Source organism: Myodes glareolus, chromosome 19 (assembly GCF_982192425.1).
Source record: "Myodes glareolus chromosome 19, mMyoGla1.1, whole genome shotgun sequence".
Lineage (NCBI taxonomy): Eukaryota > Metazoa > Chordata > Mammalia > Rodentia > Cricetidae > Myodes > Myodes glareolus.
The window spans coordinates 2955610-2979968 of record NC_142044.1 but is presented as its reverse complement, the minus strand read 5'-3'; the positions used below and the strand labels follow the sequence as shown (position 1 = coordinate 2979968).

Below are 24359 nucleotides of genomic sequence, written 5' to 3'. Positions count from 1 at the left end.
TTTCCAGTTTTCCTGACGGCAAGTACAATGGAATTCTGGACGTATACAGTCGAAAACAAAGTAGAGTGGTTTCCGAGGCACTTATTTCTCAGACCTTTAGAAAATGGTTCTAATGACTACACTTAGGATTTTCCTAATGCATTTTATTTATTTTCTGTGTAAGCACATACACACATGATCAGGTCTGGGTAGAATTTTTAACTGTGTTTTATTTACTTTCTCTTTGTGTGTGCATACACACATGCTCAAGTCCCGGTGTGCATGTGGAGGTCGGAAGGCTGACAAGTTTCAGAAGTTAGTTTTCTTCCCACCATGTGGGTTCCGGGGCCTGAACTCAAGTCCCTTGGGAAGGTGGCAAGCAGCAGCTCGATGGCCGGAAACTTGACTTTTTAACAAGACTGAATGAAAGTGAGGCTCGGGGAAACAACTTTAATCTTCATTGTGTGAGAGATTACAAGCACAATAAATTAAAAGTCATATGCTAAACCAAAATTTCCTTTATACAAAGTATTAAAATATAATCACATTTCTAAAGTGAAACCATAGGTACACAGTTGTAGTTGTAAAGCTATACAGAGTAGCATCAGTGTGGCAAATGTTTGAACGAAGACACTCCTGAATTCCACGTTTTCACCGAGCATCAAAAACCACCACTGTTGAACAGAATTAAGGATTTTAAACAGTTCTTAAAATTATGCAATACTACGGCTTCCAAGTCACCACCACTGCACTAAGCTTGCTATTTAGTATAAAATGAACAAAAGAATGAACTTCACTACAGCCATCAGAGACTACCTAAAAACAAAGCCCAGCACTTCCACTTCCATTAGTCTGTGTTCCATGACACCAAAGATAGTAATATAAAAACACTGACAGCCTCGAGGTGACTTTTAAGGGTCTGTGTCAACTACAATGAAGAAATTTGCTTTCAATATCGGACTAATTTGTAGGCTTCCCCGTCTTCCACTAGGTTATCAACTTCTTCCAGACTTCAGATCGCCCATAAACTGACAATCAAGAATGACTACTTCTAAAAACAAACAATTCCTGAAAAATAAATATATTTATATATTCAAGCTTTTGAATTACTTAGAGCCCATAATGAATGGCACATAAAAATGTTAATCATGTTTACTTTAAAAAATAAAAAAAATCTACAGTTATTCACTGGGTTTTTAAAAACATATTTATTTACGCTTACTTTATGCATATGAGCGCTTTTGCATGCATGCATATGTGTGTGCTATTTGGGTCACTTGTACAGGTGCAGGTCAGAGAAAGGGACAGACCCCTGGAACTGGAGTTACAGATAGTCACAGCAATCTTGTTGGTGCTGGAAACAAAACCATATCTTTTAGAAGAGCAGCCCATGCCCTTACCTGCTGACCCATCTCTTTAAACCTTATTGGGTTATTTGAGACTGGGTCTCACCAAGTAGCTCTAGCTGACCTGGAACTCACAAAGTTCTGCCTGTCTCTGCCCCCTAAGTTTGGGGAAAAATAAACCCTATTAAAATAATCAATTGATATACCTCCTTTGGAGTCCCCCATGTTCTCAGTTCTCACTCATCCTTTATAAACCCACGCTCTTAAAAAAAATAACCCAAGTTATTACCACTTCTGTGAGAACTTAGTCTGTACCAACCCAAACAGTACATCTGGCAAGCGCAGTCAAAAGGATACATCTTTTAGTCCTTTTCTTGTACATTATTCTGTATCCACATTCTCTGCATCTGATTGGATCTCTGGACTTTATTTCATTTTCGGTGTGACACTCTAGGAAATAAAACACATTTATTCAATGCCTGAAAGAGAAACACTACAGAGAAGCAAAAATAACCACGGAGGTCAGCAGAAGTCAAAGTGCTGAAGCATGTCTGTGACTTAACAGACCAAGGAGGAGAGAAAGGAGCTGTCAGCGGTGTGCCCTTTCCTGATGAAAAAATAATTTTTTTTAATTTAATGTAATTTTTTAAACAATATTTTTTTTAAAAAAAAAATATTTATTTATTATGTAGACAGTGTTCTGGGGCACAAGATCTCATTACAAAAGGTTGTGAGCCATAATGTGGTTGCTGGGAATTGAACCCAGGACCTCCGGAAGAGTAGTCAGTACTCTTAACCTCTGAGCCAACTCTCCAGCACCCCCCCTTTTTATTTTACATATGAATCCCAGTTACCTCTCCCTCATCTTCTCCGCCCCACTCACCATCCATTCCTCCAGAAGGGCGAGACCTCCCATGGGGAGTCAACAAAGTCTGTCACATCACTTGAGCAGGACCAAGGCCCTCCTCCCTATATCTAGGCTAAGCAAGGTATTCCTCCATAAAGAATGGGCTCCAAAAAGCCAGATCACGCAGTAGGAATAAACACTGGTTTCATGGCCAGCGCCCCACAAACTGCCCAAGCTCCATTACTGTCACCCACATTAAGAGGGCCTAGTTCGGTCCTGCAGGTTCCCCAGATGTCAGGTCAGTTCAGAGTTCATGAGCTCCCACTAGCTTGGGTCATTTGTTTCTGTGTGTTTCCCCATCATGGGAAAAGACAAAATCTTAACGAGGGATTTTTACATTAACGATTGCAAAAGTGCTACAGATGAGCTCACAGAGATCCGCCTGCCTCTGCCTCCAAGTGCTGGGATTAAAGGCGTGTGCCACTGCCCAGCTAAAGAGCTAGCTCCACTTTATAATTTAAATATCAGTACTCAGGTAAGGAAAGTTTAAGTAAAACGTCTTATTTAAAGGTTAATCTTACCTCCACAAATATATATCATCGGCTGCTGCTTTGGGGGTTGGACGTCTTTCTGGGTGTCCATTGTTAGTGCCTGAAATCAGAGTCAAAGACTGAATTAACGGAGCCTTTGCACAAAACCAACCAAGTCCCGTTTTCCCAGAAGCTAAACAAGTTTCTGATTCCCGGGATGAAGAGAAAAACTCGTGAGTAGAATGTTTGCCCAGAATGCAGAGGCTCGAGGATCAAACCCCAGTATTTGGGGTGGGGGGAATCAAAATCCCTTATTTGTTCTTGCCCCACAAACTGTGGGCTGGGTCTGAAGGCTGAGACACCCTCTCAACAACATTACACACATTATGAGTGTTTATTACACTCCCCAAGATCCTAGAGGGTATACTCTTTACACGCGGGCAAACTGAGGCTAAGCATAGGTATGTGCCCAACATCACCCACTACTAAGAAGCAAAACGATTCAGACCTGAGGTGGGAGCAGCGACTCCACCAACGCCTCTGCCAACACTAACTCCACCGGGGATCTTCTCATTGACCATTTATTGACGTATTTGGTCTTGGAGAGACTCTCCGCTCTGTAGCTCAGGGTGTCGGTGGAAGGCGGCATTCCCCTGCCTCTGCTTCCCAACGCTCAGGCGGCAGGCGCGAGCCTCCTCTCCCGGCCACCCCGGAACTTTCTAAGACCAGAACTTTCTCCAGCTTTTGCCCCCCAGATCCATTTCCCAAATCCTCAGTCGACGGTCTCTTACCTCGGCAGCTCAAACAAGCTCTGTGCACGCAAAACGTTTCCCGGGTCCTCGGAGGCCGTCACAACCAGTGTCGTCTCGGCAACTTCCGGCACCGTCTCGCCAGCTTCCGGCGCTGCCTTATGACGCATCGGAGCTCCGCCCCCCTACTCGTAGTGCGGTGAGCTGATATTCTGAAACCGGTGTTTCGCTCCTTCTTAATTCCCGTGCGTTTTGCTTGTTTGTGTTTGTTTGCCCCTCTCCCCGGGAAAGTGAAACGTTTCCACGGCGCGGCAGTCGAAGGTGCGTACTTCTCTAAGGGCCGTGGAGCAGGAGCCCGGGACAGGCGCTGTGGAATCCTAAAGGAGCCCATTGCTCGGGTGAACACGACCGGGGGAGCCCGCCAGTAATCTTCACGAGTTCAAGACACTGCTGCACTGCGGGTTTCAAATTGTTCATATCTGTGCGGCTGGGTTTTGTTTTGTCCGTTTTGTTCTTCAATTTCCCATTCTCCCTCAGGCTCCTGTCACCCCTCTTTCCCCCTCTGTTTTGGGGAGGGCAAAGATAGGGAAAGAGGAGGTGTGTTGCCCAGGCTGGCCTGAAACCCGCGGGTCCCCTGCCTTTGCCTCCTCGGTGCAAACCACGACGCCTGCCATCTCCCTCCGTTTTTGAAGGAAAGGCTTTCAGACGGGCAGCGCCATCAATTACTCCCACCCGTCGGGCTTTAGCTTTTCTAGTAGTATCCTCCCCACTGTGTTTGTTCACAGACAAGAAAGGTAGAGTGTGTGCGCTCTCAGAGATCAAAAGTTTAATTCAGTCAAACACACATGTTGAGTTCGGGTCATTTACATTCATTCCGTTCCTTTACATCCGTCATTTATATTAAATCACGGTGGCGAAAGCAACGTTATTAAAACGGTTGTCAATTATTAAAATACAGGTTCTCTCCCAAGACACATCCATAGTAGTCGACACACTGGTGCTACTTCCCAACCCAGCGCTCTGTCGGCATCACTGTGGAACACACCCCACAGGTACTAGTCACCCCATTTTCAATGACGACGTTAACTGAGCATTCATCGAATGCCAGAAATCACTGCTCACTCTCTCCTAGTGAAGGTGGCTGCCCTGCCATCCTGAGGCCTTTAACCCTTGGTGTTATGATGAAACAAGATGCCATCCCCTTGAACCTCTGAATTTCTATTTCTTTTATGCTTGATAATAGCAGTTTCTGTGTAACTTGAATGTTGAGGTCATTGGGGAAAGAAAAAAAAACAAACTCAAGGCATTTTATTGAATGAGCCCCAAAAGGAAATTAAATTAGATCTGGTGGGAAACAAGTAAGTAGAATTTTATCATGGGAGCCTGAGTCAAGAAAAGGAAGCAAAGAAGCAAAAGAGTGTGGTAGATAAAGGTATAACAGGGCCAGGAACTTGCTATGTAGGCAAGAATGGCCAACGGCCAACCTTCTGTCTCCACCTCCCATGTTCTGGGGAATAAAGGGGCCGCCATGCCTGGTTCTGGTGAGTTCATTTTTCTTCACTTGTAATAAAATGTCTCCTGAAAAATAAGTAAATAGGTGTCTTTAAATTTGAAAAATGGCAACACAGTAGTTGTTTGGATATTTTTAGCCATAAGTCAAAAGTCCTTCCTTGTTTGGATTGGGGTGGGGAAGTTAAAATAAGTAGATTACACCCTTTCTTTTCAAAGGAGAGTATGAACGAAATCCACAACTACGGTAAATTATGCAGTCGGGTTTCCCACATTTGGGGAAATTGCTGGTATCAGCACATTTATAATTCAGTGTGTAAGCCTCACCCCTTCATGACCAACCTCATGACTGTAACATCTCCTTTGTCAGATAAGTTTGTCTAGTTAGAGTTTCTGTTGTGAAGAAATGCGACAATCACAGCAATGCTTATAAAAGAAAACATTTAACTGGGGTAGATTACAGTTCAGAGGATTCGTCCCTTATCGTCATGGCATGACATAGTGCTGGAGAAGGAGCTAAGAATCCACTAGGAAGTGAAGGCAACAGGAAGTGGACTGTGACACTGGGTGTGGCTTGAGTATACGAGACCTCCAAGACCACCTCCACAGTGACACACTTCCTCCAACAAGGCCACACCTCCTAGTAGTGTCATTCCCGATGAGCTTATGGGGCAACAACAGTCAAGCTACCATATCATCGCATTTGTTTGCAGGGGGTGCTCGTGTATCCTAAACTCACTTCACCTCTACCCAGCTGATGACCTTGAATTTACAGTCCTCCTGCCTCCACCTTCCAGATGCTGAGACTCCAGCTGTGTTGCCACCATGCTAGTATGTTGGGCTCAGTCAGGGCTTCATGCATGCGAGGCAAACACTCCACCAACTGGGCTCCATCCCCCACTCCAGATAACTGACTTTTAGAAGAAGGTGCAGGGTCAGTGCTGCAGAGGGGAGGAGTGTCATGACTGAGGATGAAATGATCGTAGAAAGACTCACTTGAAGAGGCGGGAGAGTACCATTGGCTGTATGTGGGAGTGTGGGGTGCATCAGTCAAGTGCCATGTGTCACAAGTTCATCAGGTACCTCCTCAACATTACATTAATATATTTATCCCAAAGGTAATACTACCCCCTCATATTACCCCCTCAGCCTACTCCCTTGTCCCACCATGCTGTCGATTCTGCCGACCGAGCATGTTGGCCCAGGTTGTTCACGACCCCCACTAGCTGTCTTCCAGAGCAACACAGTAGCTCTCTGCTGGTCTCCTTGCTGCCATTCTCACTTCTGCTCATTCTATCCTCCATCCTCTACACCCATTTTTCTAAGATGCTTTGCATTGCCCACAGGATAAATTTCAGAGTCTTAACATTCATCCTTAACCCCTGGGACACTATAATGCCCTGCTTCTTACGAGCTCTTCTCCTGCCCTTTCAGTCACTAGACCATGGTTCCCAGCTGTGATATTACATCGTCATCATCATCAGTTCTCAATATGTGGCTATGGCTGTCCTGGAGCTCGTTATATAGATCAGGCTGGCCTCAAATTCACAAGAAATCTACCTGTGCCTGCCTCTACCTCCCAAATGCTGGGGTTAAAGGTATGTGCCACCACTGCTGGTTACAAGTTGTTTTTTTTTAAATTTACTTATTTATTTATTTATAAAATTTCCACTTCCTCCCCTCCTCCCAATACCCTCCCATTCCCCCCACTCCCTCTCCTCCTCCCTCTCCAGTCCTAAGAGCAGTCAGGGTTTCCTGCCCTGTGGGAAGTTCAAGTTCCTCCCCCTTCCCTCCAGGTCTAGGAAGGTGAGCATCCAAACAGACTAGGATCCCAAAAAGCCAGTACATGCAGACGAAACAAGACCCAGTGCCATTGTCAATGGCTTCTCAGTCAGTCCCCGTGTCAGCCACATTCAGAGAATCCGATTTGATCACATGCTCGTTCAGTCCCAGTCCAGCTGGCCTGGTGAGCTCTCATTAGATCAGTCCCCTTGTATCAGTGGGTGAACGCACCCCTCGCGGTCCTGACTTCCTTTTTCATGTTCTCCCTCCTTCTGCTCCTCATTTGGACCTTGGAGGCTCAGTCCAGTGCTCCAATGTGGGTCTCCGTCTCTATCTCCATCCATCGTCGGATGAAGGTTCCCTCTGATCCTGCCTTCCTTGTTCACATTCTCCCTCCTTCTACTTCTTATTTGGACCTAGGGAGTTAAGTCCAGTGTTCCAATATGTGTCTCTGTCTCTATCTCCATCCATCGCCAGATGAAGTTTTTTTTTTTAAGAAATAAACATGTTTTTGAATTTTAGATTAATGGGTGAACAGTAGCTCATCTTCCGCAGGCTGGGTATCCAGGGGCTTAACTCCCTCGGTCTTCTTGCTCAGCCTGAGACATGCCAGTTAGGTTGCTCAGATTCCTGAGAGTCCCCAGACGAAAGGACCCTCTGTGATAGTCTGTAATGCATGATTGACAGCTTCCTGCTCTTGCATGTTAAGTTTGGAATTGCCTGTTGTCTGCCTTTTAATTGCTATCCACCCATCAAAATTCACCTTACCTTGTGGTGCAAACAAGCAGCCCTGCACTCTCTTCTTGAGGGGAGTTAGTTGGTTCTTTGTGCCACCCCATCATAGTTACATAGTAACTCGTGCTCAGGACTAGGAAGTCTGGTCTCCTTAGCTCCTGTCAGGTGGCCAGTGAAACAAATTCTCGAGATACTTGCCCTAAATTCCTGTCAGCTCTCTGGAGCTCTTTGGCTTCTATTCTCTGACTCTTTACAGTCCTGGGTCCACCCAGTTTCTCTGCTCTCATCCTCTCCCCCCCCCCCCCCATCCCTGCACCAGCTGCCCTCCGGAGCACTTCAGCTGATCTTACTTCATGCCACTTCCTCCCTGTCCGCCTGCATTACTCAGGCTTAGCAGGTAAAGGTGCTTATTGCCGAGCCTAACGAATGGAGTTCAGTCCCTGGGACCCACACACACAAAGGAAAGGCTCTGTCAGATTTTACTACGACCATCACACGCATGCACACATGCATACACACACAATCTAAAAATTTTTAAAAAATAGATAAATATAAAATAGAAACAGGTAAAAGGACTTTTATTGGGGCTGGCATTGCAAGAGCAGGGGAGGCATTGGATCAGGGCATTTCTTAGGCAACTCCCCAAGTAAACCAAATCGTGGGCTTATATCGTTTAGATGAGGGGTGTGTACCACAAGTACAGTGCTGTCCTCTCAGACCTGCTCAAAGGTGTCTCTCTGCTGGGTCACTGGGGGACGGGCCACTCCTCTGGCCTGAATGGGATGCTTTTAGGGTCACTGGGAGGTCACTCAGGCTTGGGATAGCAAAAACTGCAGCAAAAACTGGAACCGTGAGGCTGCCGCTGTAGAAGCTGGAGCTTTAGTAGAGATGGTTGCAAAGATGTCTCAAGGAATCCGCGGACTGTCAGAACACCTGGTGTGGCACAGATGTGGCTCTCTGTTCTACTACCAGTCCTTTTGCTCGTGGCAATCCGGCCAGCATGGGAGAGCAGAGCTCCTAATCAGGGAGCCCAGTCACCCATACCCCAGCATCTTTATTTACTGGACACGAACACGAAGGGTGACTGCCACAGGCACAATGATTTTTAACATCTTTAAATGTGTGTCTGTGTGAGTATACGCCATGTGTGGGCCAGTGCCTGAAGAGGCTCGGATCCCCTGGAGCGGCAGTTACAGGCAGCCCCAAGTACGATGTGGGTGCCCCGAGCAAGTGCTCTTAACAGCTGAGCCCTCCAATCTCACCTGAGCATTAGAAATGGTTACCACCTGCCCAGAGCCCTGGGGAGGGAGGGTCTTGTCTGTTCTACACACAAGCCTCATTAACAAGCTGTGGCCTATTCATCTTGAGTTTAAGTTTATATATACGACACCTATTTTTACAACACCTAAGGGGCAATCAGGCAGAGAACATCCTTGGAGAAGAAGGGCGTAGTAGTGGCTGTCAGTGGCTTAAAAGTGGCAGCCGAGGTTCTGAATGAGAACTCCGCTACACTGGGCATGGTGAGGCACAAAGGTGGGATGTCTCGTGGATGTGGACCTAGGAAGAGAGGTCCCCAAAGCAAAGCAGCTAGAAGCTACCCTGGGTGACAGGTGTGTGCCTGGTCTCCCTTCTGCACTCAGGAAACGGTGAGTGAAAACCAGGCATTGGATGCTTCTGATCCCCAAAGTAGAATGTCTGAAAACTGAACACAGTCTCTCTTATGTATTCATAACTTTTGGTTGGTAGCTTTGTAGCCCAGGCTGGCCTAAAACTTGGTTTGTATATAGAGCCGGTCTCTCTGGGAATCTTGCTGTCTCTGCCTCCTGACTGTAGAGATTGTGAGTGTGTGCCTCACGCTTTTTTTTTTCTTTTGGTTTACAAGATCTATGTTTGTTCGTTGTAGAAACAAGGATGAAAATATAAAAGAACTATTTTTAAAAATCATTAGCACATGCCTATAATCCTAGCGAAAGGAGAGGGCAGGGCAGAGTGAGGCGGATCATGGGTTCAAGTCCAGCCTGAAGTACACCTGACACAAAACAAATCACAAAAGCAAAAAATGATGGGGGGGGGGAGTGTTGTAATCTTGCTGGATTTGGTGGGGCACCCCTGTAATCCTAGCATTTGAGAGATGAAGGCAGGAGGAGCAGAGTTCCGGGTCAGCCTTGGCTACCTAGCAAGTTCGAGGCCAGCCTGGACTCCCTGAGACCACTGCCTCTCTCTCACCCCCAAATCAAATGGTGTGTCTACTTGCCTTTACCATGCAAAGGCAGTTCGGTTGGCAGGAAGCCTTGACACCGAACGCCAGGCGAAACTTTCCAGGGACGACACCTTGTACAGCAAGGTTTCTAACAGACGCACCCTCAGGGCGCACGGAGTGATGCTGGGAGGGGCGAGCGCTGGGGCAGGGCGGGGCGGCCACGGTGGAGCGGGCGCGCAGCTGGACCGAGGGAGGGAAGGACGGCGTCCACGGGGCGGGGCAGGGGGCTCGGGACCCCAGGTGGGCGGTGCCGCCCAGGTGCGCTCGCCCTCCGCCCGCCCGCCCGCCCGCCCGCGCCGCTCCCCCTCCTCCCAGCTCGCCCGAGTGACGACCGTTAGCCCCGCCCGCAGCAGCCGGTGCGGCAGCTCCCCGTCAGTTCAGGCCTGGAACCGGGGACTAGCGGAGGAAGGCCGGGGAGCGCGGCTGCGGCCGGGCGGAGACGTCCCCAGCGACCTGACTTTCCCCGCAGGCCGCCTGTGCCCTTCCAGCCGTAGCTGTCGGGGCGGCTGATTTGTTCAGGTTTTTCTCTTTAAGGGGGTTGTACCTCGGCATGAACTTTAGAGGCAAAGATGAGAGACTTAGTTATTTGGAAGCCTACCTTACTTTGACAGGTCTTAAGAACTCACGGTTGACTGATGGTAAGACATTACACTTGAACGAACGAGGACATCTACTTTTAACTAAGTAGTTCTCTGACCTATTGGACGTCTTTATTTGTAGATGTGAGTTCTGAACCCTTTATCAGGACCCGTTTTTTTTGTTTTTTGTTTTTAAGTGAACATCAGTCAACTGTTGGGTCAGTGAAGGCGACCTGTGGTGGCGTGGATATTTTCAAAGTTTTGAAGTAGGAATTTTGGGGTACAGGAAAGATGAGCATGACGACAGCAGACCGAAGCCTGTGGTTTCTCTGGGAGAGGGCACATATACGGGTTTCCCAGTCTCTTTCCAACGGTTTCGGCTTCGTTTCCAAATCGTAGGCTGGCGAGGCACCTAGTGGTGAAGTAGTAGAATAGTTTTAGAAATGTTTTAGAAGGCCACATGGACACAAGCACTCGATCCAACTTCACCAAATTGATTGAACTTAATATTGCTTCAGGAGAAAAGGATTTATGAGATGAAACATAATTCATTAATATTTAGAAGGCATAAATTGTTTTAAAGTATAATGCAATTTGTTGAAAGCAAAGTTTAAATGTCTTGACCTCCTGGGCATATGTAGAATTTAGCAGTGATGACGAGGAATCGGGTCAAAGCTGCCAAAAAATGAACAGAGGTTTAAAAATTACTTTGTTATGCAAAAATGACCCTCTACTATTGTGCTTATCATAGAAATTTTTGTAATACTCGTTTTTTACTCATATGTAGCACAGATTCCCAAATCTACATGGTATAAAGAAAGAACTGACTCCCACAAGTTCCCTCTCTACTTCCACATGTTTGCATGTCTGTCACATACACCCACAAATAGAGTAAGAATGTTTCAAGAGCGAGGAGGTGGTGACACACCCCTTTAATCCCCGTGCTCTGGAGGCAGAGGTAGGGGTATATCTTTGAGTTTGAGGTACCTGGTCTACAAAGCGAGTTCCAAAACAGTTAGACAGGCCTGTTACACAGAGGAGCCTTGTCTCAGGGGAAACAAAACCAACAAGAATATTTCAATAAAATATTTGCACGGTGCGTTGCCTACAGTTGTCAGGTAATTAGGATATTTACCTTCTGGTTTTATAGCAAGGTGCTGTTTTAATTAGGTATATTATGGGGGTTTGCTTTTTGAGTAACTTCTGATAAAAAATTGTTATATATAATTTCCCATTCTCTGTATTTAACACAAATAATATATTTTGGCGTAAGCTGCTTGGCTCATTATTGTAAAGGAAAAATAAACTTGTTTTTACTTTGTTAAAACAGAGAACTCAAAGATGTCCCAGCAACATTTGGTCAGCCATGGAGCAGAAAGCAAAGCAGACTCCCCTGCTGTCATTGTTAAGAGGTCCAGCCTCAGAGGCTTCTGTTCCACCTCTTCCTTTCAACACAGGGATTGCTGTGAGTCGCCAGAGACTCTCAGCTCTCATAAGAAAGATAAAGACCTAGTGTTACCCCAGGAGTGTTTAGAAACTCCATGCCGAGGTTCCATCAATCCTGCAGCATCTCCCACTCATAGAAAGAAATCTGCATTCCCAAGGAAGGAGAAGGGTGGAAGTCCGGAACTCTGTGAGACTCCTAAGGTCAGAAGGAAAACGTGCTCATTACGCAGGCGGCTCGACTTATCTTTCGCTCTTCTGAAAGGAGATTCGGATCCACAAAGCCAATCTCTAGAAAACAACATAAGCCACGTTGTTAGCCTAGAAAAGCGTATCCCAGACAGCACCTCAGGTTTCCCAAAGCAGAACAACTTCAGCTCGTTAGTTAAGGAGGATAGTACTTCTAGCAGTCAGAAGCTGAGGTTAAGGTTTTCTCAGCAAAAGACTTCCACAGTTGATGATTCCACGGGAGAGTGTGGCTTATTCGGAGTGGAATGTCTGTCTCCAATTCAAGGCAATGATTTCAAAGGTTCTATCACATACGACTTTAGCGATAGCAGTTTAAGTGTTAGTGATGAGAATACATGTCCTGAGCTGGGCTCCTCTGGTAGCCAGACAACCTATGAAGCAGAGGTAACCACGTATGTAACTCCAATAAGTGGTCTCATATCAAAAACTAGATTTAAGGGGAGCCGAACACTTTCTTCTTCAGCAGAAGTGAGAGACAGTGTTTCAACACCTGGAGACAGTGGTTTTAGCTCCCTTACCTGGGATAGGTCAGAAGATTCCATTTCTGACCAAGATGGCTCTTTGCAAGAACTGTTTCAGAAGGGGACTCCCAGAGTGGGGGACCTCGTAAAAAAGCCAAAGCATCCTGGAAGGTTGAGAAGACTGTCCACTCTCCGGGAGCAAGGCTCCCAGTCAGAAACGGAAGATGAAAAGCAGATGGTTCCTCCCGACTCTGAAGCAAGAGTGGGTGCTGCTTCAGGCACCCCGGAGGGTCAGCAAGGCTCCAGTGAGAAGATCAGGGGTTGGGCTTTAAGCTCTAAGAACTTATCAAATACCCCAGCCTTGCAGTTAGTGCATGAGCTCTTCATGAAAAGCAAAAGGAAGAGATCCCAGCAGGAAGATGACCAGGCATTCTTCGAGGAAAGGGATGATGGGGAAATAGACAGATTGCGGCGTGTTCTGGAGGGACTAATTGGCAAGAAGATGGGCATAGAACAGCTGGATATCTTGACAGAATTACAGTATCGAAATTTAAAGCATATCTTAGCTATGGTTTTAGATTCCTTGACTTCAGAGAGTTTATTCAGGTAAGAAATAAAAGTTGCTCGTGGGAGAAGACGTTCATCATCTTTTAGACTGATGTTTGCTTTGCTGTTTTCCGTCTTTGGTTGTATTACCTATATCAGAGGTTGGTTAAGTGACCTCCCTAGTAGAGATTGCTAAGTAATTCCTTCTATTTAAAAGCAAAAATAAAAGATGGATCTAATGGTATAGGCCTGTAATCCAAGATAGTTGAGAAGCTGGGGCAGAAGGGTTACTTAGGTTCTGGTTCAAGGTCAGGAAAAGAAAAATCAAGATGTTGTTGTTGTTGTTGGTAGTGGCGTATGTATGTAGAAGCCAGAAGTCAATTGATAGTCTTCAATATTTCTTCATTGCTCTCTACCTTACTTTTTGAGACAAAGTCTCTTACTGAATGTGAAGATGACCAATTAGGCTGGGCAAGGTCCCAGTATCCTCTGGACTCCACCTCCCCACACTGGGATCTCAGTGTGTGCTGGGCCTTTTATGTGGCTGATGATGGCCCAAATGCAGGGCTTTTGCGTACACAGCAAGCACTTTGCCAACTGAGCCATCTCCCCAGTCCCTCCTACCGTGTGTGTGTGTGTGTGTGTGTGTGTGTGTGAGAGAGAGAGAGAGAGAGAGAGAGAGAGAGAGAGAGAGAGAGAGAGAGAAAGAGAGAGACAGAGACAGATAGACGGTCAGATAGACACACAGAAAGAGAGACAGGCAGACAGAGACACACAGACAGACAGGGTCTCTTGTATCCCAGGCTAGTCTTGTACTCACAATGTAGTTGAGGATGACCTTGAACTCCTGATTTTCCTGCCTCCACTTTCAAGTCCTGGTATTACGAGGTGTGTGCCACCATGCCCAATTTATGCCACAGATTTTTAAAATGTTTTATTTAAAAGTTCACTTCCCATTGTAGATAACAAATTCTAAAGTTATGACACTTGATCAGAAATTAGAGAAATAATTATAGTAACTGAGAAAGTATCACAAATAATGGACATTATTATTTGGTCCAAATTCTAGAATCTAAGAAAAATAGCTAGCTCTCATTTTAGGCTTTGGTCTTCAGAAGCTATGGATATATGCCTCGTTTCTTTGTTGTTAACAGAGCAGAGAAAGACAGTTGTGCCTGAGAGATTAGACTCTGCAGAACTCGGGTCCGCAGACACTGTGGTAGACTCTGCAGCACTTCCATGGTTACAGAGAACAGCGAGGGTTTGGGGATGAAGGCAGGGGATCGGGATGACAATGGCTACAAGATGACATGCTGGCAGTCACAAGGCAGCGAGAACAGGCGGAGGCTAGAGAGCCCGTTCTGTGGTCAGGGACCCTCTTTTAAGAAGACTGTAATTATTTACATGTGGAGGTCAGAGGACCACTCATGGCCATCATTTCTCCCCTTCTACCTGTGGGTCTTCAGGCTTGGTGGCAAGTATCTTAACTTGATGAGCCACCTCCTGTCTCGTGAAGATGTGAAGTGGATTAGGTCTGCGTTGTTTTTATAGCTGCTGCTCCCATTGGCCTTTCTCCCACACATCTATTTTAAGCTATTGTGGCAAGTTATACATTTTGTTGCTGGAAGTCTTCTGAGGTGTCTGGTCTACCTGTGTAATTTGCAGATGGAGAAACATCCCTAGGTAAATTAAATCACCTGTAATAATCCAGAAACAGATGGAGGTCTGCCCCCTGGGATCTCTGCTCTTTCACCCAATGTCTTCACGAAAACTCTTAGTGTTCGGCCACCTTTCAGAGTATATTTGGTAAAGCACATGTTGGTGTGACCCAGATGGATAACATGTGCACATACCCATGCATCGGTGTGTGCCTTTCAAAGGTGTCTAAATATTAGCATGGCTGAAACAGGAATGGTGGCAAATCTCAGTACAAGGAAGTCAGAACATTGGGTGACAATTTGGGTGGCTGCTTGTGTGATTCACTCGTACTGGTCATACTTCAATGATTCCTGCCCCTCCCTCCCTGTGGAGCTATTTGTCACTAAGAATGTGTGTTTATGGTCTGGATGGCGCTCTTCTTGGTAACATGAGCGATGGTGAGATAGTTATGGAGAAGTGTGTGTGTGTGTGTGTGAGTGTGTGTGTGCTCGTGCATGCCATGGCAGTCACGGAGGCCAGAGGACCACGTGTGGAAGAACCGTTCTACTCCACCTACATGTGTGATCAGACTCAGGTTGGCATGGCACTCGCCGTGCTCCACTGAGCCGACCCGTGGTTCAGGCTCCCCTTTAATGGGTGACTTTCTCCCCACCTCCTTGAGAGGTAAAACACATAGACGGACTTAGAGTGGTGATGACACCTGCAGTGGCCATGGCGACGTAGTGTTGATAACTGCGGAGTTGCCTGGGCCCTTGAGGTGAGCGCCTTCTTTCTCAGTCTTCTGGTCTCTTTCCCTGACTGGCTAAATTAGGAAGAGAGAGAAAGGCCAGATTAACATTTCTTTCACTAAGTGGCTGAAGCTGGTCTCTAGCTACATCTGTCCTACCTAAGCTTTATGAATAAAAATAGGGACCCTCTCGGCAGCAGGATGCTCTTTAGCCTAGAAGAAGCACCCTGTGTCATTAAGGGTGCTATGCACAATATATCTATTATTTGGCACTTATTGCTTCCAGTGAATGGTTCTTCTTAAGTTTATTTGACCAAATGTGGCAGAGATTGGCTGGACACAGGGCAGAAGGAAGGTTCTCGTACTCGATGATAACCATTCGCTGCATGCTGACTTCAGAATTTATAACGGAATGTCACATGACCCTAATATTCCAGAGGCTCATGTTTGCTTTATAATTTTTGCTCTTACTGAATCCCAGTCTGGCCTTGCATTCGTGGCAGCCCTGCCTCATCGAGCCAAGTGCTTGGATTTCAGGTCTAAACCACCATCCATGGCCTATATTGGCTTACAGGGCTGACAGTGTGGTTCAGCAGGTAAGAGCACTTGTCACCAATCCTGCTGGTCTGAGTTTAATCCCCGGACCCTACATGCTGGAGAAGAGAACCAAATTTCACTGGTTGTCCTCTGACTGGACTCAAGAACCATGTCATGTGTGTGCCTTCCCCTGCTCCCAATACCTACTAAATAAATAAATGAATATATTTTTTTTTTAAAATTAAAGAAACGTAAATGAAATGGCGATCTATCAGGTTGCCATTAAGTGCTTAGTATTTTAATAGGAATTCTTTCATAAGGTAAATAAATCTGAAACGAGTTGATCAAATCATATCATTATGTAATTTTAACCTTAAATTTCCTGTTCAAGATCTTTAAAATTATTTTTATTATTGGTTACCTTATAAAAAAATTTCAACCATTGGAGAATATGCAGTAACAGCCTGACTTGTTTATTGTAGTGTTTGGAACGTCAGCAGGAACTGGCGTGAAATTGTGGCTCAGGATAAAAAGGCAAACGAGAGGCGGAAACTTTATATCATACAGCTGAAATCAGATACTCAGGTAACGGGCGAGTCCTGCTGGAAGTGGTTTGGAGCCAGTAACTCCACGTTGCTGAGCACCACGCTTGGCCTCTCTCATCTGTGAATCTTTCCCAATTAGCAAGCATTCCCTGAGAAGTTCTCCTTTGCTAAACTACTTCCAGATCGTCCATAAAGTATGTCGGGGACCAACTTTGACAAGGATACCACTTACCAGGGTAGGGGCATGGGGACCAGGAAAATGTTAAGTAGGAAGAAGAGAGATAGGAAAGAGTCCCTGAGACACAGGCTAGAAACACTGAGTGCTGAGTCACCCGCACTTATTTTCCATACACTTTAATCCCCAAAACAACAGGGGGAGAAGACAAAAGACTGCGTTAACACAATGCAAAGGCCAACTAGAACCAATTACTTGTTTCAAGACAGGTGCACTGTCTGGCTTCTTAAAGGACTACATTTTTTCCTTATACATTTTTTTTTCTTATTTTAGTTTGCTGGCAGAGCTCCTTCAAAACACAACAAACCTCAAAAGTACAACTGGATTCTAGGTTTCTAACAAAGCTCACCACCCTCCTTGCCCTGTCTGTGGACAGTGTCTGACTCTGTATTCCAGGCTTTCTTAAAACTCACTATGCAACCATGATGGCCTCAGACTCATGGTAGTCCACCAGCCTTACCTTCCTGAGTGCTGGGATTACAGGTATGAGATACCACAATAGGCCTCTGGTCTCTACTTCTATTTCTTGTATTTCTCGGTAATATATTTGGAATGCTATTTTTTATTTTTTGAGTCAAGATTTCTCTGTGTTGTCCTGACTATCCAGAAACTCATTCTGTAGTCCAGGCTGGCATTGAACTTCAGAGATCTACCTGCCTCTGCCTCTGCCACCCGAGTCCTGGGATTAAAAGCGTGTGCTAACATGCCCAGACAATATTTGTTATTTTATCTGGAAGGGATTCGGTTTGTTCTCCAGCCTCTCAGCACTAGCACCACTCCCCGCCACCCTCCCTGGATCTCTCCCCTGTCTTATGACCATAACTACATCACCATTTATGGTGAATCAGACGTAGGCATGACCCAGAGGCCATGTGAAGAGTCTTATGACATGTACACTATTGTTAAACTTCTGTGTTTTGTTTTATTTTTTGAGAGAGTCTCACTGTGAAAGCCTGGAACTCTGTATGTAGACAAGGTCAACCTTAAACTTGTGGCAATTCTCCTGCCTCTGCTTCTTGAATGCTGGGACTATAGGTGTGTACCACCATCTCGTGCTTAGTGTGTTTGTATGTGTGCATGCCTGTGTGTGTACATGTGTGTGCGCACACGTGGAGGCCAAAGGTCAATGTGAGGTGTGCTCGTCTGTTGCTCTCTACCTTACTTTGGTGGCAGAGCTTCCCTCAGCGAACCTGGAGCTCAGCAGCTTGGCTAAGTCGGGCTCCTCCTAATTCGAGGGACCTGCTTGTCTCTGCCCACTCAGAACTGGAGTTACAGGCATGAACCACTTTGGCCAGCTTCTACATGAGTGTTGGGCATCCAAACTTTGCTCCCCATTCTTGCATGAACCGCTTCCTTGCTGAGTCGGCTCCGCAGACTGGGTTCCATGTAACTCACTCTCTAGGGCTGGCCTTGAACTCCCCAATCCTCCTGCTTCTGTCCCTCTAGTGCCGCCACACATGCACATGTACCGTCTTACGTATCTTCCTGTGGGACTCTCTCCCAGACCTAATGATTGCCAGCTCTATTGCTGCCTCTCTCTGTGTCTGTCTCGATGGGTGTCTGTCTGTCTGTCTCTCCTAACCCCGGTGTGTCTCTACCTGTGTCTCTCCTCTTGGTGTTTTTCTCTACAGATTCTGGATTAATCTTCCCTTATTTGCAAGGACTGTGATCTTCTCTGTGCTTTCCAGCACATTCTGCCTTTCCTCCTTTTCTTCAGAGATCACCTTCCCAGGCCCTGTGCTCTCCTATTCCACAAGAACCCGTAAATTTATGCCTGGCCTATCTTGATGTTCCACTAGCTAAAACAGAAACATCTCAAAACAAAGCTATTTAGCCATTTCCCTCAGGTTGTACAGTGTCTCAGAAAGGTGCTAGGCTAGGAACATTCACTAGGAGCTGAGTGAATGGAAGCTTCTGTCTTCCATCTTTAGAACAGTGTGGGTGCCTGCTGGACCTGGATCATTGCCTTTCCCCTGAGAGGCCTCATCTTTAGAGCAGGGTGGGTGTCCACTGGACTGGCATGATTGCCTTTCCCCCGAGAGGCCTTATCTCTTCCTCACTGTTGGCACACACTGTGGAATGAACAACCCTTAGACAGCTCCATCTTCACAGAGGCAGGTGGGTCTCTGGGTACAGGCCAGGCTGATGCACACAGCAAATGTGAGGCCAGCGGACTACAGGTGAGAAAACTGTTTTATAGACTGTTAGCAGGCATGAACATGTGTCTTTGTGGGTTGCTTTGTCTCTTAGACATTAAAAACAAAACCAGAAGAACTGCCACCAATTCAACATCCCATAAATCCTTGCTAAATGAATGGCTGCTGCTTCTCAGTTTGCTTCCACCGACACCTTGATTCATCTTGGGTGCATGCACTCATCCATTGCGTCAGGGTCCAGCAAGTGTCCTTTCAGTGAGCTCTTGATTGGGCACTGTGGCCTACGCTACAAATGATAGAAATGTCATAAAGACAGTCCACCAGCAAGTTCAGTATTCGCACCTACATCTGAGCTCTATCTCCCACGTCAACAGCAGCCACTGCATGCGTTTTAAAACCGTCAGCCTTCACTTCTCATGACCCACCGACTGAATCCCCTACACTTAGTCTACTGTACTTCTTCATGTGTTAGTTCTCCTGCTGGGGCCAATTCCAGCCCGGGAGGCTCCAGAGAGCAGCAGCACAATGACATCTGAGCTGTAAAGAAACTCATTCGTGTGTTCTTCTCGATAGTTGGGTCGTCCAGTCTGCTTTTGAGAGGAACCTTTTCCTCATCTCAGCCCTAACAAAGCACAAGACTGTACAGATTACTTATTGAAAAATGCTTTTCTCTAATTATTTTTCCAGTTTTATTGAGGTGTATAATTGACAAAAGAACACTGCATACTTTTAAGGTGTACAAGCCAATTAGCACACTTCTTGACTGCACATTTGAGTAATGTGGGATCTCGTTCATACGAGAGATGCTTTTGCTCCTTATTTAAAAATATCAAGGCTCTTTAAGACAGCCATAAAAGTGAATCAGAGACTGATCTTTGTAAGCCAGCCAAAGACACAGGGTTATGTGATGTCGTCATCCTCATGTCTGTCCAACATGTGCTTAAGGTAAGAACTTGCAAAGATTCCATGGCAGACTTTGAAAAGATTCTCCTCTCTCCCCCAATTCACCTATGTTTTGATCTTGGTTTAAAAATGGACTGCAAACTATGGTTTGTAGGCCAAGTCCTTTCTGTCCCCTCGATTCTCCTAAGTGAGTTTGATTAGAACAGCTCTTCTCTTTGGCATTTCTGCTGTCGAGCCCAGAACTGAGCAGCTGTGGCCACACAGCCTGCAGACTACCACAGTGCTGTTACACCATCCGATTCCACACAGCCTGCAGACTACCACAGTGCTATTACACCATCCGATTCCTCAGAGGAGAATTTGTCAGTAATAGACAAATGGCTTAAACGAAAAAGTAATTGCTCATCTCCACAGAAAATCAAATCAAAATTATGATGATGATGATGATGATGTGTGTGTGTGTGTGTGTGTGTGTGTGTGTGTGTGTGTGAGAGAGAGAGAGAGAGAGAGAGAGAGAGAGAGAGAGAGAGAGAGAGAGAGAGAGAGTGTGTCCAGGACCACCCTTGCCAAGGCTCGAGCACAGAGGTCAGGACAACTGTGGGGATCCGGCCCTTGCCTTTCTTCCACCTTGCTGGTGCAGGAGTTCTCTTGTTCAGGCTGTGCCCTAGAACTCCCGGCCTCCTTCAGTCTCCACTCCCCATCTCACTCGGAGGACTGCACCACCACATCAGGCTGTTGGATTTCATGGCTAGCACACTTACCTGCAGAACCATCTCCAAACCTGCTTTCTTTGACTTAAAAGTCAGGTGGGGAAAGATTGCCTGTCCCCCAACTCCCCCACCCCCCAAAAGAGAAGCGGTCCTGGGAAAGATCCTGGTGGTATCACCTACTCCTAGACATTGAACTCCAGGCCAGGCAGGAAGCTGTCCTGACTTGGAACACTTGAGGTGTTGATTCTCTGTCTTTACTACAGGCGGCTGTGTTCCATGTTCAGGATGCTGCCACTCGGCTCCAGCTTCTCAGTCGCTCAGCTTTAAGACCAGTGCAGGCACAGGCACAGGCACCCACTTCTCAGAACGAGCAGGCGCCAACTATGTCCCCTTGGGGAGATGTTCTGACTCCTGTAGCAAGCTCTTCCCTCACCCACCTGAGGAGTAAACAGGAAGAGTATGTTAAGGTGAGTATGAATCCTAAGTTGTTCAAATAGAATTTGGAATAAAGTGACCGTCGGTGTCACACTGGAAGTCTGAGTGTCGCGCTTCTGCCGCAGGTTGCCAGCACGCTTTTCAGTGATGAAGCTTTAAAACCTTGCCCAAGGTGCCAATCCCCCGCTAAGTACCAGCCGTATAAGAAAAGGGCACTGTGCAGCCGTTTGGCCTGCGGCTTTGACTTTTGTGTGTTATGTCTGTGTGCTTATCATGGGTCTGAAGAGTGTAGAAGGAGGTCAGCGAAGCCACGAAGTCGTAAAGATGTTCTCCCAGGGAGTGCCCAAAGCAAGCGGAACTTAAAACGGCTCTAAAGAGACTAAGGAAACAATCCCCCCGTAGGCCCGTGTTCTGTCTAACTTAAAATTATGACTGTTTTGAACACATGCAAATCTTCCCGTTGATGACAGATGGTGATTATTTATTTTTCTGTTTTGTATATGTTACATTGTACACTATTGTATATTTTCTTTAAAGTGATGAGTTTGAGAGAGTTTTATTTTACTACATTATATCCCCACTTTCAATAACTTAATGTTTTAAATAAAGAATTTTCAGGGTTTTTACAGGTGTGTTTTACTGCTTTATGTAACTTTTTAAATTTGTGCATTTTGTAACTGTGTTGAAATCCTCTTCAATTGTTTTTCTTTTAAATTATTTTCCAAATAATTTGAAAAATATTAAACTTTAGGCCAATGTACTTACAGGTTTAGAAAATGAGTTAATGGCTGAAATTAAATATAAATAAAATGTTTTTTAGAGGTTCCATCAAATATAATCCATAATTTCAATCTTTCTCTTATTTGTTATTTTAGTAGACTTTTGGTTCAGTTAAATTTACTTAATACTAATAACTTAAATGTCAATTATGAGATGCTGTAGTTACTCATGCAGTGAATCACTCAGACAGAATTTTATTAACAAACTCCTGAAAGTTACACATTTATAATTAAGTGCTTAAAATTCTGGAATTATAGTCACAGATTCTATCATTTTGTAAGATTTGGGCTAGGTGAAAAAGATGGGTTTTGAATGGGAAAATGTATGAAGTTACTGATAATAGACACTATAATTTATATGTTTACAATGTGTCTTTTTCCAAGAACAATTTCAGTGGCAAAAGAGCTAAATTTTATTGTTGAAAAATTAGTACAAGAAAGGACCTTTTTTGTTTGTTACTTGGAGACAGGGTCTCACTATGTACTTCTGGCTGTCCTGGAAGTCACTCTGTAGACCAGGCTCACGGAGATCCGCCCGCCTCTGCCTCCCGAGTTCTGGGATTAAAGGCGTGGCCACCACAAGAGGGGATTTTCTTAAAAAAAAGATTTTATTTTTATTTCATGTGCATTAGTGTTTTATCTGCACGTGTGTCTGTGTGAGGGTGTCAGATTTCCTGGACCCGGAGTTACAGACAGCTGTGAACTACTGTGTGGGTGCTGAGAGTTGAATCTGGGTCCTTTGGAAGAGCAGCCAATGTTTTTAAGTATGAGCCATCTCTCTAGACTCATAAGAGGAAAACTTTGACAACAGAATTAGAAATTGTGTGCTTAGGTAACTGTTGCATGAACAATGTGTGTGTTCACACTACACACACGTGTATAATGTTGCCCTTAACACATTATTTAGGAAAATGGTTCAAGTGTTTAAGATTTATATATATGTTCTATTTTAAAATTTATATGTATGTTCTATTTGGCTCTAATTAAGTTGAACGTCCCTCCCCCTTTATTTTTTATTTTGACATTTATTTTACTTTGTAGCTCAGTCTGGCAAGGAAGTTACTACATAACCAGGTTGACCTTGAGCTCAAGGCAATCCTCCCGCCTCAGCCTACCAAGTGTTGGGATTACAGGCCAGCACAGCCATCTTGGGGTCTGCTTAATTTCCTGAGACATTTTCTGCACCAGGGTCAGTTTACTAACATTTACTGTGATCTTCACTGTTTCCCGCGTAGAGGTTTTTAAATGTACTTTTAGGAATTTACTTCAGTCTGATTCTCTCACTGCCTGAAGTCGCCTCTTTGCACTTCCTCTGTTGATCGATCAGCTTACTCACTGGCCGTCCAGCAGTCTCTCACTATGGCTTCCTTCATCCCTAAATGCCCTGGGAAGCGGCTCAGAGACTCCAAACGTGACAGCAGTTCATGTTGCTGCTTATTTGGAAAAATGTGGTAGATGTGCCCAGACCTTGGTCCTGAGTGTCCATGGGGTCAGTGTCTAAACTGCTCACCAAACTGTCTGCCTGAGCACAGACACACGTCACTCTGAGCTGAGAGGGCTCTGTCCTCCCCCACTGTGATGCCAAGGAGCTTAGCTGCTAGAGACCATCTCTTCAGCCCCGGAGGAAATCATCTCATTCCTTCTACTGTAACAGGAGGCTGGGGGTCAGGGGCCGACTGTGTGAGTCGGGATGATGGCAGGGGCAGTTACTCTTTGTGCAGGACAGCTCTGTTTGAGAACTCAAAATGTGTGCATTCAAATGCCTTAAATGGGAGATGGCTTTGGCATTTAACAATTTTCTTGGCCTGCTCAGGAACAATTCTAATTACAAATAATTCTACATTAGTAATTTCTGCATTCCTGCATGGCTTAAACAACAAATCAATCAAAAACGTCAATGAAGCCGGACACGGTGGCAGACGCTCATTATCCCAGCGTGGGAGGGGCCCAGGGGGAAGTCGGGGGGGTCCATCATCATCTTTGCTTCCTCTACACACCTGAGGTTGACCTGGGCTGTCTAAAAACAAAGATCCTGTCTCAAAAACAAAAAATGAAACAAGAAACAACAACCCCCCTCAAAAAACACAACTTAAAGCAAGGGAAACAAACAAAACAAGAAAGGCCACTGCCATCATGCCAGCTGTCCCCAGGCCGCCAACCTCTCGACAAACACACTCCAAGGGCGGTGCTTCCCTATGGGTACAAAAAAGTGTATTTAAATATATTATAACCTTTTAAAGAATTAGGTTTTCTTGTGGATTTATTAAGATTTAAATTGCAAGGTATTAAAGGTATTTTATGTTGCTAGCTTTTAAAAACCACCACTAACAAAAACAAACAAACAAAAAACAAACAAACAAAAAACCCAAAAAAACCCCACAGGTTCTCATGTGGGCCAGGCTGGCCTGCACTCTGTATGGAGTCAAGGATGACCCAAGTACCTGTAGGTGTGTGCTAGCATGACTGGTCTACAGGCTGCTGGCAGACCGAACTCGGGACTTCACGTGTGCTGAATCATTTGTGCTGGACAAGCATTTGACCACCAAGTCACACCTCTAGTTCAAGAGACATTTATTTTAATATATTTGTATTAATTGTTAAGAATTTCATATGTGCATACAATGTGATTTGATACAAGAAACATTTTGATACCTTGGCA

The 24359-nt window shown here is 45.4% G+C and overlaps 2 protein-coding genes across 3 annotated transcripts; one reads left to right on the top strand and one right to left on the bottom strand.

The window, feature by feature from the left end:
- Positions 1–415: 415 nt before the first annotated feature.
- Polr2k (RNA polymerase II, I and III subunit K) lies at positions 416–3604 on the bottom strand. The gene is made up of 4 exons (XM_048457332.2): positions 3494–3604; positions 2754–2823; positions 1683–1775; positions 416–653 (listed from the first exon to the last, which is right to left on the bottom strand). The coding sequence occupies exons 2-4, from the start codon at positions 2812–2814 to the stop codon at positions 631–633; spliced, it is 177 nt and encodes a 58-aa protein (XP_048313289.1). The 5' UTR covers positions 2815–2823; positions 3494–3604; the 3' UTR covers positions 416–630.
- Positions 3605–10170: 6566 nt separating this feature from the next.
- Positions 10171–21543, top strand: Fbxo43 (F-box protein 43). 2 transcript variants are annotated; one of them, XM_085679113.2, is made up of 5 exons: positions 10171–10256; positions 11646–13074; positions 16420–16522; positions 20750–20953; positions 21047–21543. In XM_085679113.2, the coding sequence occupies exons 2-5, from the start codon at positions 11657–11659 to the stop codon at positions 21293–21295; spliced, it is 1974 nt and encodes a 657-aa protein (XP_085535239.2). In that variant the 5' UTR covers positions 10171–10256; positions 11646–11656; the 3' UTR covers positions 21296–21543. The 2 variants fall into 2 exon arrangements, with proteins under 2 accessions (XP_085535239.2, XP_085535238.2); XM_085679112.2 differs by having other exon boundaries at positions 10184–10375.
- The last annotated feature ends 2816 nt before the right edge of the window (positions 21544–24359 follow it).